The 15,672-nt window shown below is 44.5% G+C and overlaps 1 protein-coding gene across 1 annotated transcript; it reads right to left on the minus strand.

The window, feature by feature from the left end:
- Nucleotides 1-649: 649 nt before the first annotated feature.
- Nucleotides 650-15,000, minus strand: KCNK16 (potassium two pore domain channel subfamily K member 16). Its single transcript, XM_084624970.1, has 6 exons — nt 14,629-15,000; nt 14,024-14,363; nt 8,323-8,437; nt 7,523-7,689; nt 5,326-5,491; nt 650-3,384 (listed from the first exon to the last, which is right to left on the minus strand). The coding sequence occupies exons 2-6, from the start codon at nt 14,234-14,236 to the stop codon at nt 3,167-3,169; spliced, it is 879 nt and encodes a 292-aa protein (XP_084481096.1). The 5' UTR covers nt 14,237-14,363; nt 14,629-15,000; the 3' UTR covers nt 650-3,166.
- Nucleotides 15,001-15,672: the final 672 nt, after the last annotated feature.

The raw sequence follows: 15,672 nt of genomic DNA on the forward strand, positions 1-15,672 counted from the left end.
CACTGGACAGTGATGAAAAAGAAATTTTCCCCCCTGGTGAGTGTGAGGAGCCTTAAACCATCAACATCTGCAGAATTTAAGATTTTTCTTTCTTTTGTAATTTGTTTTCTAGCTATTATGGTTGTTAAGAAAACCTTTCAAGTGTGAGCTGATACAGCACTAATGTATCTTCCTGAGTCTGCAGACAGACAGCTCCAGCATCTCTGCAGCTACTTGGAACATTGTCAAAACCACCAGCAGCAGCACTGTGAATGTAAAAAGTCTCTGGATGCTTTCACTTTTACTATTCAGACTAGGGTCAGTGGGGAATTTTTTGAAGAATCATTTTGTGCGTGTGCGTGTGTGTGTGTGTGTGTGTGTAAAAATGCAAAGTCATCAAAACCAAAACTCTTTGTGAAGCAGCGTCTGTTCTGATGAATCTCCTGACTCGAAAAAACATTGAAAAAAAGTTTTGAAATTGTTTAAACGTTTCTTTGACGTTTTCAAAACAAAGAATTCCAATGTACTGGTCCGGAATGACTTTTTGATTCAAATTTTAAGCTGTTAAGACTAAAAAGAGTTAATCAAAGGGGAAAAAAGGAAACAAAACGTTTAAAAAATCATTGCAGCAAAATGTTTCAATTGGTCCAAACCAATTTTTTTCCCCATTTCATGAACGTTTTTGAGATTTTGTCCCAATTGGGGACAATACAGATTTTCAAATTCTTCAAAATACTTGTGGGATGGGAAAAGCATTTGCTGCCCAGCTCTATTCAAAATCCTGTGGGTGGCACTGGAAACTGACAAAAATCATGTCAGTGTTGCTCTGCTACTGTTTGGCAAAGCCAAGGGCCGACAGTGGAGCTGTACACTTATAGGAGGACTGGGTTGAGGAAGTGGAGACTCCAACTGCAAGCTGCCAGGAGGCGGAGGAGGGAGAGGGGGAATAGAGTAGCAGAGAGCTCTCCAACATGTAATGCACGTGTTATATCCCCGGTCTAGTCATCTTTGCACATGTTTAGTGCATGGTGTGTCAGGCAGCACAGTGAAAGGTATTTTGTACACCTGGCTAAAGGCACACATGGTCTGGCACACATGCTGGTCTGGCACACATGGTTTGTGTTGCCTAGGAAGGTGTGGAAGACTGGAGGGATTGGATGGAATCTGGATCATATGCACAAGTCAGTACAACTTTATTTGGTACCTGATCATGTCCTTCATACCAACTGCAGCCCACAATGTTTCATAGAGCTAGATAATATAAGACAGAATATAATATAAATTACAAAGACAGTGGTGTAAAGACAGCATCTAATGACTACATGTGAGCATTTGGTCTGAGGGAGGGAAAAGACTGGATATAGGTAAGAGAGATTTTCAGATGAGAGTTGCAAAAATATGGAGAGCTAGCTAACTCACAGAGGTACAAGGCAGCTGTTCCAGACCGCAGAGGCTACAGAGCAGATGGTTCTTGCACTCATTTAGGAGATTGTGTGAAGGGACAGAGAGGAGATCAGTGCTAGGAGAGTGGAAATAGACAAGAGCTGTAAGGTAGGCAAGTAGCAAGATCAGAATGATGGGGTGATGATGTCTCAGGCCTTACTGAGTAAGCCCAATAACTGGGAGCTGTCCACTCTTATTTCCCAGCATTTCAGACTTGAGCACCCAGTCTGGAGTCTCCAGGTTCCAACCATCAGTGGGAAAAACAGGTACCAGGTAAGATGCAAGATCAAGTCTTTGTTGTGATTCCTGAGAACAGAGAATCCAGCAGAGCAGATGTGTGGGATGACTTTCACACCCTGTGCACTCCTTCTCCAGGCAGCACAATTTGTGGCAGATTTTATAGACATCTTCCCCACCGTGAAATACCAAAATGCTAGGTGAGAGACTGTCATATGGTGAACTGTAATCAATAAATCATGGGCCACTGCTCGTTAACTCTGTCAGCCAGGTTGTATTTTGGGCACACTGTACATGAAGGTTCCATTTATAACAGGTTTATAAAGGGTTAATAAGTTATTAATATATGTTATTAGAATGTCACATACAGAAGTAGCATATGTCATAATGGTTACAAGCTTATCTGTAGAAGATGTTATTGATTAACTCTTTATAAAGTTTGTTGTATGTGGGACCCATATTTCTATGGTTCAGTGACAGGATTGTTCCAGACATGTGTGGCTTTTGTTTTGCTTTTCCACCTCCTTGACTGATGTAAGAGCTGTTACTCTTGGTTGAAAGCAGTTGTGAGAAAATCAGACTCCCTGTTCTCACCAACTAATGCTATGCATGTAACAGAGAGCAGGATTTGGAATGGGAGGGGTCGGCCAGTTTTGCTTAGGACTGAATGGACAGGACCGACTTCACATAGTCCATGAGAGTTTCTTAATGAATGGGCCTAAAGCAGGTACCGCACATTGGCAAAGGATTTCTGAACTGGCAGGAAATAAGGAAGTCTGCTTGCATCAGTAGTCACTGAGCAAGGGACTGGTATTATCAAGGGACTTGGGAGATCAGAATTTGCTCTCAGATGCCTGTTTATTCCAGATGAAGTTCTTACAATGCAGACAGCTCTGGAATGGACACAGTGTTTCTAAACAATTTTAAGGCGAAGCTTTTCAGCCCAGCTGGACAATGATAGAAATGTAATCACTGAACAATATAGGACAAAGCCTGCCAAGAGGTTTCAGAAAAAGCTTCATCTGATTAATGTGGTTAAACAGGTGGCCAGGCCTAGTCCTGTTTTTCTCATTGTGTCTCCTTGGAAGTGAAATTCAGCTCAGCTCTCTTGATGTCAGATATTCCCACCCTAGCTGTGAGGCAGTCGCTATGGATTTCTGAAAGCCAGAGATCAACAGAATTCAATTCCAGTAGCTAAAGATCAAATCAGAGGGATGGTAATTAATTATTTCAGGAGAACTTGCACCAGGGGGTCGTTGAGTGGAAAGTGAGTGATGAATACTGGGATGTTTGTTTTACAGTCCCACTCCCTCAAAGGTTTTTATTCAGCTGCTGCCTTTACACTATGAAGGGCTTTCCTTTCTTCTGAAAATATCTTCTCCCTTGGAGATAGTCTGCAACCTGTGGTTTAGATCCAGCAATCTCTTACCCAGAAAGCTTGCTTGGTGTGTCTGAGGTAGGAGCAGGGGAGCCTTGCTTTTTCTAAAGTGTTTTCCATGAGCCTCTCTCAGCTAGGTATGTGGATTCTGGGTTGATCAGGGTCATCCTCCATCTTGGTAATGGCTTCTTCTGCTGTGCCAGGCTTGTGCCACTTTAGCTGAAGGAATTTTTCCATCAGGTCAGCTCCCAAGTTAAAGACCAGAGCGAGCCAGGCCAAGCCAAAAACAATCCAAATTGCTGCCAGGCTCCTGTACATCGAGATGTAGTGCTTGTTAGGATCTGTGCCTGAAAAAAATGTGAAACTTCATGTTAGACTGGACCCCTGGGACTGGCAAACAACAGGTCAACCAGATACAAAACACACATAATCTCATGCAAAGATCTACTGTGAGGTCATGTGAGCTACACAGATCCCACATACGAAATCTACTGTATGTGGGCATATGTACTAGAATGATTCACTTGTTTTCTTGCTCACGCCTGGCCTACACTAGAAAATTAAGTCGGCATAACTATGTGGTTCAGGACTGTGAAAAAGCCACACGTCGAGCAGTGTAGTTAAGCTGACCTAAGTCCCCGTGTATCCATCAGAGGAATTCTTCCGTCCGCCTACTACTGCCTCTCGGGGAAGTGGATTACCTACGCTGATGGGAGAACCCCTCCTGTCGACTTAGGTAGTGTCCACACTGATGTGCTACAGCAACACAGCTGTAGCATTTTATGTGAAGACATATCCCCAATGTCTGAGGTTCGGCTTGGAGTAGATGGGATCAAAATTGTAAGGCCCATCTGCACACAGAACCGCAGGCTGGGAACGTGCTGCTTTATTTAACTGCATCACAACACAGTGAGGGGAAAACTCCCACTGACTAAACAAGAAGTAAGAGTGGCACGGAGCATAGCTCCATCCTAAACTACTCTGGGTAACCCATTTAACCCTATCATGACCACTTGACTATACCTGCTATACAGCTGGTAAATAGGACAAGAAAGTGATGTGACTGATTCACTCAATTTGTGGCATCTCCATGCAATCAAGCTGTTACTTTCATCAAACTTCAACTAACATGTAGTGTTTAACCTTAACCAGGGCTATGTAAAATTATTCATTTTAGCCCATGTTGATGGGAAATCAACCATGTTATAACCATATTAGAAAAGCAGTTTTATTCTACATCTGGTTCTCTAACATGTTAGAATATTATTTTAGCCACACCCATGGTTTATTACACCCATGGTTTTTTCTGTAGTATGCACTATGCCTGAGTTCAGAACAGAGAGGACCAAATATTATTTGCTGAATACATTACCAAGCAAATAGTGTCATGTGCGTGTGTAGGGGGTGGGAGGGTGTCACTGATACCCATATGGCAGTTCTAGTGAATGAATGGTCAGTGCATCAGCTAAGCAGTGTAGTCAGTACTCCAGTCAAAAACTTTGCTTAGACTTTAAGGACCAAATGCATCGCTGATCTCCACAGTGTCACAGCCAGGCCTTATGGCAAAGAGGCTCTCACAATGCACACACAAAACTTCTGGGAAGTTTGGGGAGGATAAACCCCAGAGAAAGTGACAGAACCTGTTGTTCTTTCTACACATGTGGACATTCTATACCTCATACGTTAAGTGTAGTGCTTAAGTGAGCTGGTGCAGAGAAAGGCCTCCTCTCTGGCAGTGACTCTAAGGCACAGCCAGTTCCCCTGCGGATTCTATGCTGCCATCTGGTACATTTTCTTGTAAGGGCCCCTGCTTGCTACTAGTATTCACCCTGTAATTGTAATCGCTGGCAGCTCAGTATTAGACATGAGTCCTAAAAATGGTTGATAGAGTTTCTTGTGTACTCCATACGTGGGTGACACTAATTGGGATTGGATGGCTTGGAGGATTAGTAATGGGATATAGAGTCTTTCACCTCTACGTCTGTGGCTCACTCTAAACCAGATTGAGAACAGTTACTATCTAATCGGTGTTCAGTGGCCTGTGTGAAATGAATTTGGTGGGTCTTAGTCTAATTCTCAGTGGACAAGGATCCATACCCCTCACCACACCTGGCAATACTTAACCGCCTTGATGGCAATCTTAGTAGAGACATAGGGCCAGATTCTGATCTCACTTATGCCAGACTTGCACTGGTGTAACTTGTTAACTTCTGCAGAGTTACTCCCAATTTACAGTGGTCTAAGAACACAGGCCTATAAAATTCATCCAACCCCACCCTGTTCATTACCTACTACATAGTCCCCAAATCCAATGGTGCTGAGGGTGATGAAGGTGAAGTAGAAGCCTTCTCCATAGCTCCAGCCTTCTACATAACTGAAGATCATAGGTGGGAATACTAGAAATAGCAAGGTCCCAGCGGTCAGAAAAAGGGCCAATGCCAGCGTCTGCACTACCTGTAGGAGAGAAGGAAAATGGCAGCTCAGCGGCATTGAGTGTCTGTCATGGGGTGGTTGGTGGATTTTTTTTATTGTTGCTGGATTGTAGAAGATACAGTACCCCACAGAATCCAATTATTGTGGGTACCAGTGGACAAGATGGAAGGGAGAAATGCTCATCCCCTTCTATGAACTGCAATCTGACCTGGTTATATTCTCTCCCTAGAGATACTAAAGCACTTCTAATAATGGATTCATCAGCAGTATTGCTAGTGCCAAGCATTCAAAAATCATGATTCAGGCCTCAAAAAATTGTGGAAGTTTTAAAAAAGAATACATTAGGGGTTCTTTTTATTTGCCTTCTAGTTTCTGAGCCTTTTGGGGGAGCTCAGATCACATTTTCAAACATCTGTCTGCAACCAAGAGGACTAGGAACTAATTTTTTTAAAATGAAAGCTGAGATTTTCACATGACTCTAGGAGCTGGACCTTTAACAAAAGCACCAAATATGTATGGCTCATGATAAAATGGTGAGAGTTGGCAGCCATTGACATCAATGACCTTAGAACCAATACATGACTAATTCTGTGCATGCATTTGTCTTGAATGAACTCACAGTCATGACTACTGAATTTGCAAGTCTGAAAGCGTGGGCCTTATTGTCTCTGCCTCAGTTTCCCCCTAATGTAAAATAGTTCATTACCTATCTCCCAGGGGTATTGTGAGGATTAATAAGATAATGTCTGCAGACAGGTTTGAACAGAAAAAGTGCTAAATATTACTATTGTTCATTCATTCGGGGGTCTGGGATGTAAGAACTTTATCACACAAACCAATAGGGTGGGGGAAGGTGACTAGCCAGGAATGTCTAGAAAAAATAATCAATTAATTTCTTAACACTAGTTTAGAGCTAACCTACTTTCCTGGTCTGTGACTTTCTAAAGTGAATGAGCAGTTAAAGCAGGTCCTAGAGATGAGCGGTCCAGAGAGACAGACAGGCATAGAGACTCCACTTTGAGAAAACAGGATGTGCGAGAGGCTCTGAATGGGCCATAGATTCACCAAAGGGGCATTCATAGATCGGGTATCTGAGAGTCTTCTCTAATCTCTCTTTTCTTTGATTTCAGGGGCCAGCCACACAGTCTTTATACAGAAACATGGAGAACAAATTTTCTCCATTTACCTTGTTTTCCAAAATATGGATTGACTCAGACTGGGTAACCTACTGACAGGCCTTACCCACAGAGAGTGAATATCTATCTTAATTTAAACAGAGAGTAACAGAGGGAGAAGAATTAAGTGCCGAGTCGCTGGTCCAATTAGTGAAGGGATGTCAGATTAGAATGGACCAATAAAAAATGAAATTGTCTTGGCATACAGTAGAGCCTTAGAGTTACCAGCGCCTGAATTATGAACTGACCGGTCAACCACACACCTCATTTGGAACCGGAAGTACGCAGTCAGGCACCAGCGGCATTTAACTATGTTAAATGTAAACTACTAAAAACATAAAGGGAAAGCAGCATTCTTCTTCTGCATAGCAAAATTTCAAAGATGGATTGAGTGAATGTTCAGTTGTAAACTTTTAAAAGAAAACCACAACCTTTTCTTGAAAGTTATGAACATTTCAGAGTTACGAACAACCTCCATTCCCGAGGTGTGCGTAATGTTCAGGTTCTACTGTAGTTTAAAACTACTAGGGGCTGGGCACCAAAGGCCTGATTCAGTGCAGCACTTAAGTACATACTTGTAGTCCATCAAAGTCAATGGGACTTGGGCCCATGCTCAAAATTAAGGCCATGCTACCATGTTTTGGGGAATCGAGGCTTAAGACAGGCAAATATCGTTTCCTTCAGACAAGAGCAAATTACTTCAAAGTCATCATCTATAAATGTGACATGTTAACTTCCTGATATAGAAAGGACACATGATTATTATGTCCCAGGAGATACACACAAATAGGCAGCAGCAAAGCCGAAGGTGCCACTTGTCTCAGAAAACCAATTAGCTTTAAAACAGAGGAAGACCAATAATAAATTAACACTGTACCCGTGCACGGCCTGGCTTGTGCACCCATCTCTCCAGAGTGATCAGGTGTGCATTGAGTCCTTTCCCCAGCTGATTGAGAAAGGCCAGGTTAAGCGGCACCCCAAACAAGGCATAAAACACACAGAACACCTGCCCAGCCACCGTACTGGGGGCCAAGTTACCGTAACCTGCAGTGAAGGAGAGAAAAAAGGGACAATTACATTAAAAGGCTTTACAGTCAGTCTATGGTCATGGGAGAACCTCCAAAGGCTTGGAAGCTCAGTTTAGTTCAGTTCCATTAAGGCCCAGCTTATCCACACCTTTCCAGACAGAATTCTGGCTGGAGAAAATGGCACAGCTGCTGATTGAGCCTCAAATCTTTGTCCCTATCAAAAGAACACTGGACATGAAAAATTATTATTTAAAAATGTCTTATCCTTCCACATTAGGGGTCTGATTTTCAACCCAGGTCTCCAATTTTGTGATGAATGCAACTAACTTGGTTTGCACAAGCAGATGCAGTACCTGTCTTGCACACACAGCGCAGTCACCCAATCTGCATATGCAAATGAAGGCTTTGCAGGTGCAAAATGGGCATGTGCCCACTTTTGAAGGTGCAATAAGCTGGGTGTGCAAAATGAACATGCAGAATTGGAGGCTGGCTGAAAATGTGGCACTTTAAATATGCCCCACCCTGATACAGACTCTCCTGACAGGTCTAGCCTATCCAGCTGTCACTAGTGATTCAGTCTTTTACAGGACAGTTGGAGGAAGCATCTTTTGACAGAGGAAGAGGTTAATAGGAAGAGAGGCTACCTCACCTATAGTTGTGACAACGGTTCCTGCAAAAAAGAAAGAATTGCTGAAGTCCCAGTTGCTGGGGTTGGTAGAATTTCCTTCTGGGTTGACCCCTTTCTCCCATGCTTCCAGGATGACCTGAAGCAGAAGAAGAGCAGAAGAAGCACAGGTGAGCAGCATGTATAGGCTCATGACAAAGAGATTGTCAGGTAAAAGGATGGACAGGTGAGTGTTGATGGATGTCTCGAGCAAGCTTAGATGTATAATAAGCAATGGAGTTTCTAGACAGATTAGAGTTTGACCAGAAGGACCTGATAAAGGTCTCTCAGTGGCTCAGCAAAGGCCTGAGGAGTAGAGCTGGCCAGGGGCCTGTGCCCTCCTTATAGGAGAACAGGAGCACTCAAGTATGAATGTTTCAATAATTTGCTGGAGGATGAAGGGAAGGGAATGGAGGGGGAACTGAAAGTGCTTGAATTAGGGAAACAAAGTGATGATATACCATAAAAACAAAGGTTGCTCCTCCTCCATCCCTCCCACTCTCCATCTCATCCCAGACTTATGTGTGACTCATGCATGTTTGTGGGTGGAGCGGGAGGAGTGGCTGGCTCACCTCAATGTCCTGAGGACGAGTTCTGTTTTTAGTAGGGTGACCAGAAGCAAATGTGAAAAATCGGGACGGGGGTGGGTGATAATAGGAGCCTATATAAGAAAAAGACCCAAAAATCGGGACTGTCCCTATAAAATCGGAACATCTGGTCACCCTAGTTTTTAGCTATAGCGTCTCAGTATCTCCACCAATCATCTCCAGGCCTTTCCTTTCTGTCTGACAGCTTGGGGTTAACTAATGAGACATCCTGTGCTGCTCTAGACTGCTCTCACCTGCTGGGTGTTGCAGTGGGCCAAAGTCAACATGGGCAAAGGGAGTGCAGCTCCCCAAATTCAGTTGTAATGTGAAATATTTTACTTGTCTGTCAAAATCATAGAATCCTTGGGCTGGAAGGGGCCTCAAGAATTTGTCTAGTCCATCCCCGTGCACTGCTCAGAACTAACTATACCTCGACCATTCCTGGCAGGTGTTTGTCTAGCCTGGTGTTAAAAAGCTCTAACGATGGGGATTCTACAACCTCCCTTGGAAGCCTATTCCAGTGCTTAATTACTCTTATGTTAGAAAGGTTTTCTTAATATCTAACCTAACTCTTCCTTACTGCAGATTAAACCCATTACTTCTTGGCCTACCTTCAGTGGACATGAAGAACAACTGATCACAGTCCTCTTTATAACAGCCCTTAACATATTTGAAGACTGTTATCAGGTCCCCCCTTGGTCTTCTTTTCTCAAGATTAAACTTCCCCTTTTTTTTAACATTTCCTCATAGGCCAGGTTTTCTTTTATAATTTTTGTTGCTCTCTTCTGGACTCTCTCCAATTTGTCCACATTGTTCCTAAAGTGCGGTGCCCAGAATTGGATGCAGTACTCCAGCTGAGGCCTCACTAGTGCGGAGTAGTGTAGGACAGCAACCTCCTGTGTCTCACCTACAACACATACACTGCAGAATTATATTAGCCTTTATTGCAGCTGCATCACATTGTTGGCTCATATTCAATTTGTGATCCACTATAACCCCTAGATCCTTATATCCAACTAAATGCCTCTGGGTGAATAGAATGTCACTTGGCTGCTGTAATATTCCCTCCCCAGGGCAGTGGCATCTGTTGGAGTTGTGAGGATCTGTTCTATTTTCCTCTCACCACTTTTGAGCTCCAAGGTCCTGGCCCTCACCCTTCCACCAGGTGATTGAATGAACCTCATTTGTGCACCCACCACCCAGCTCCTTAATCAGCAGAAAGGGTTGCTTCTAGCGTGACACAAGATCCACAGGGGCTGAGTGTGCTGCCCCAATAGCCATCTCAGCCTCAACAACCCAACAACCATGAGGTCAGCACTAAAAGTTGGGGGATGATCATTCCAAACCCAAACCCTTGACTGCTGCTGGGGGCGTTATCTCTACAATGCCTCATTCCAGGGCAATGTGGATGCACTGCTTCTGAAATGTTAGCTGAGCTGATGCACACTGAGTAATACAACTTTTGGTGGTTGGGATTTAATACCTTACATTGTTCTTTCAGTAACAATTCTTACAGCATCCAGGAATCTGCAAAGACAGTTAAGACTGTTCTGCATCTGGCCACATTCGATTCTCTTATAGTAGTGTGTGTGTATGGGGGTGGGGGGGATGTGAGAAAACCTGGATTTGTGCAGGAAATGGCCCAACTTGATTATCATGCACATTGTGTAAAGAGTTGTCACTTTGGATGGGCTATCACCAGCAGGAGAGTGAATTTGTGTGGGGGGGTGGAGGGTGAGAAAACCTGGATTTGTGCTGGAAATAGCCCAACCTGATGATCACTTTAGATAAGCTATTACCAGCAGGACAGTGGGGTGGGAGGAGGTATTGTTTCATATTCTCTGTGTATATATAAAGTCTGCTGCAGTTTCCATGGTATGCATCCGATGAAGTGAGCTGTAGCTCACGAAAGCTCATGCTCAAATAAATTGGTTAGTCTCTAAGGTGCCACAAGTACTCCTTTTCTTTTTGTGAATACAGACTAACATGGCTGTTACTCTGAAACCTGTCTTATAGTAGTGTTATTCACACTTTTCTCCCTTCTGTTACCAAATAGCTTTGTTCTGGCCATTAAAAACCTCTTCCAGGAGTTTGACAAATCAAAATATCCAAAATTACTGCTGTGTTTTTAAGTGGGAACGAGGAGAGAAGAATGACATTTCAGACTTTTGACATTTTGACCTTCTGGGGTCCCTTCCAACCCTGATATTCTATGATTCTATGATTCTATGACTGCACTGAGGTACCAGTCACAGTCCTTTGCCACTCAGAATGCCTAAAAGAATCTCAGCTCTAACCCACGGCCCACAAGGAGCAACTCTCTGTTCTCCGCAGTTCAAAGCACAAATGCTCAGAAGTATAATCTCCACTAAGATGCAGATGCCAAGTGCAGAAGGAAAATGCCATACATTTTTAAAACACCTTTTAAATACTCCAGCCATAAACACCCTCTCTAAGCCATCACATCCATATCCTGACACTGTGGGTCATATCTTCTGGTGTGGTCTGGCTGCTTTGTGACTCCTGCTTGTAGGGTCTGGCTGTGGCGGCGACATATCCAGACCCAGCCGGATCATTCCAGTGTAAGAAGGATCCTCTGGGACAAAACGTTAACAGAATGGCTTCTACCTCCTTCCACCCCTGATGCTGGGGTAGTGGGGTGTGGCTGGGGAAAAGGTGCTGGTATGCTCCAATGCTGCACCAATCTGTCGCTGCCTTTTTGGTTTTCTTGGGACCATTAGCACCCAATGTAAATTAGAGCAGCCCTCCGTAAGGGGACCAGCCCTGTATAGAGCTATCACGGGAGCTGAACAGAGCAAAGGTGAACTTTATACCACTTTTTATTCCTTCCTCCCCACATGCACTGCATTCTCCTTAGCCATAGCCGAGGGTTTGGCCCTGTGTGTCAGGATTGATGTTTATCTGACAAATGGCTGGAAGCGTGGGCCTGGGCAGAAAAGTGACTGTAAAAATGGCTCCTCTTTATGCAGCTGTTCTGCTTCCTGTCTGTATCTAGGGTCAGCTCCACTTCATTTTCTGACACAAAATACGTTTTTACCAGAGATGGGCCCAGGTCACAAAGTTCTATGTGAATTTCCCGATGTTCTAGGCTCTTCAGATCAGGCCAATCTCAGGGTTTCTCCTTCTAGCCCTGCAGAACCAACACCGCTAATGGAGATGGAACAACAGGAATCTGCTTCTTGCAGAATCAACTCAATTGTTAATGGAGGTCAAGTCCAAACATTGTTACTGGAGATAATGTCTGAGCCAGAAGCAACGCTAACTTTTGACTCTCAGATCCCAGGGGGTGGAGTTGCAGGGCTGGGAGTCAGAAAGTCCAGCTTTTCAATTTAACTGAGCAAAGCCAACCCCGTGACCCTGGCACACATTAAGCATGGAGCTGCAACAATGCCTTTTACACAGTCACTTTTCAGAGTAGTGCAACACTTTAGATTGGGTAGACAGGTGCCTCATGATTGAACAGGTAGACAATAAAGACGACCGACAGGTGATGATGGCTTCTTAGCAGTACTCTCAGAGCTAGGGATTCAATTTTGGAATAATGTTATTCCTTCTTATTAATAATAGCTGGAAATGTGTCTAAAAGGCGTTGTGAGGGATGACACACAGTTCTCTGCTTGTCCTTCAGAGCTCTCCCTGTGATCTAGTGAGCTGTTTCTGAGTGAGTCCTTTCGAGTCTGATACATGATATCTGATACTTTGGTGCCCTCTGCTGGTTCTTTCCAGAACAGCTAGCAGTTGAAACATTCTTTGTGTTCAATACAACCAGAGGCTCAGCAAAATTCTTCTCTCAATGACACCAGTGCAACCCCTTTAGTTTGAATATAGTTCTATTGGTGTAAGACAGGAGAATTTGGCCCCCAGGGAGCATCCTAGGTTATTAGGGACTGAACTAAGTAACACATTATCCCAGTATACCAATTGGGATTTGAGCTGGAGTCATCATTTCTCTGTATCTGGGCATCAGGGCTCTCTTCTGTGTCATGTTCTGTGCCGTGCGAAGCACTCAACAAGTAATACATCATAGTATTAGTAATTACTCAGTGGTCTTAATGGAACAAGGTTCAGGCAGATTCATTCACTTCGTGCTACCTTTGTGATCTGTACTTCACTCTTCTATCAAGTCCATCTACTATGCCTGCCAGGCTCTTTGTTGATCCAGGAATTGATCGGTGGAAACCCATCAGACCAAGAGTACAGTGCAAACAGGCATCCTGTTTGGAGTAGTTTAATGGCCTTACTGAAATGGTTAGCAGAAGGAAAGGCTCCCAGTCTGCGGATGGAGAAATTGCAAGCCCGAAGAAGAGATCTCATTGATTCAAGGATTTCTTATTGCCCTGTCATTGCATACTACAACCAAGGAGCACAGCTTTCAGTAACCTTAGAGGGTATTGCAGCTGGTCTTGAAACTGTTTTAAGTTTAAAACCATTTATTTAGAGTGCACATTGGACCAGATGCAAGTATATGTTGCGTTGGTTCCTCTAAATGACAAAGTAAATGAGTTAAAAGATCTCACTGTACATGCTTTCACTTCTGTAGACCTGGTGTCAAATACTGCCTGAGATAACAAATGAAATGGAGTTACACATCTTAACCTGGTACCTTGTGGACATTTACCCACTCACCAAAAACATAGAACAATATGGCACAGCTCATGGCATTTGAAAGGGCTAGAGCTGGAACAGGCAGAGACATGCAGGGACGATACAGGTCTGGGCTGAGGTGCATCAGCAAAGATGCCTTTCTTCCTTAAGGTTTGCAATAGTGTTTATCAGTGCAGTACCAAAGGGCTGAGCTGGGCACAGGGCTGGGAGAGGGGAATTATGGTGAGGCAGCTCTGAGTTGCATCAGAAGAAATGTGTGTTTGGGGAGCCTCACCGTGGAAAAAGCAGGACATGCTGTAGGTCAGGATTGAAATGGCAGAACTGTGTGGAGGGAGCATCTGCCTTTTTTTAGACAGCTAGTTCTTTAATTGCACAGATGTTAAATTGACCTACGCATTTTTAGTAAAAATGGATAAACCCTCCAAGACCAAACTGAGCCTTGAGCTCAGAGCTGGGCAGCCTGCTCCTCTTACCTGCACAAACTGCTCCAGGGCTTGCTTGTCCAAGCACGTGTAGTTCTGCAGGAACTTGAGTTTCTCCAGCTGGAATTGGTCCCGACACTGGGCCTCTGCCTGCTTCTCCAGCAGCTGGAACACCATGGCCCCCAGGAGGAGGTAAAAGAGATACCCCAGCACCAGCACCAGAGTCCAGTTGATCCGCCGGCCGCGCACCACGAGGTGGGACATGCTGCTGCTGTGAGGTGGCAGGCAGCTCTCCCTTCTGAGCACTCACTGGGTTAATGTGCCGCGAGGGACACTACCCCCAGCACCGAGGAATCACACGGTCTGTTTAAACAGCTAAAGGGCATCAGGCCTGTATGAAATGAAACGAGTGCAAACAGCATTCATCCCCCTTCATCTTGTCTTCAGCCAGGAGTGTACTAACTGGCGAGCCCTTGCTAGGTAACACGAATGTTAATCAGAACGCTTTACCCTTATAAAGTATCTTTTCCTCCAAGAATCTCAACAGGCATTACAACTCTTGATGGCTGAAGCCCCACAAAACCCCTGTGAGGTGGGCAGCATTCTCCTCATTTTCTAGAGCAGGGAACTGAGGCCAGAGGTGGTAAGTGACTTACCCAAAGTCACACAGTGAGTTGATGGCAGAGCCAGGAAGAGACTCTCACAGTCTTGACTTCCAGCACCTTGCTCTAACCACTAGACTTCAGTACAAGGCAGTGCTATAATCTCTCTAGTTAGAGGAGACTCCCCAGAACAGAGAAGAGCATGGAGCTGAAGGCATTGAAAAGTCAGTATCTGTAGGCTGGACCATACAAACATTGGTGGCATCACTGAACACAACAGGAGGAAGCTCACAAACATGCTGAGTAAAGCTTGGTCACAAAGCAGAGTGTCGAGCAAGTTCAGTCCTCTCACTGCCTGGCTTGCTGGTTCCAAACTCTTTATCGGTGGACTCCACGCCTGGAAAAGCCCTTAGTCTGTAGCTTCAGGGAATGATTCACTCATCTTTGCTGCTGCCGCTCTCCAGGTTGCCCTTTTAATCCAAATGCACAAGGGGAAGGAGGGCTAAAGGTTAATCGTTAGCTAAAACGGTCCCACAGACTTACTCATGGGAGTCTTAGTGATTTTCATGCACTGGAAGGGAGCTGGAGTTTTGTATTTTACAGGAGAGCCAATGGCATCTTGGCCAAAATGTGGCTGAAAGAAAACACAGCCAAGGCAAGAAAGCCACGTCTGGTGCTGTGGTTTTGTTATCAAACCTCCTTTCTGTTCAAATGCTCTGGATAATGGTTTCCTTCCTTTGCTTAGTGGTTAGGGTTTTTTCACCAGCCTTGAAATGGTGCTTGGGGAAGTAAACTAAAGGCTGTGACGGGTCACATCCCCTTCTGGGAGAATCTTCACATGCTTCATTTGAACGGCTGTTTGTAAGAGCCAAATCCTGTTGTCCCGTGTCAGAATGAGGGTTGGCTGACTGGCAGCAGACTGGGTGTAGCTCAGCCTCGGAAGCTCCTGAAAAGCTGCCTTATGAATATAGCACCTCTTGGACGTGGCTCAGAGCATAGGTGGCTGCTCTGTTGCTGGGTGGCTGAGAGGGGAGGAGGGGGCCTGGTAGAGAGACGCCACACTAGAGGACCCTCCAGAGGGTTAGAGTCTCAGTTCTC

This window comes from Lepidochelys olivacea, assembly GCF_965140295.1.
Source record: "Lepidochelys olivacea isolate rLepOli2 genome assembly, chromosome: 3".
Lineage (NCBI taxonomy): Eukaryota > Metazoa > Chordata > Testudines > Cheloniidae > Lepidochelys > Lepidochelys olivacea.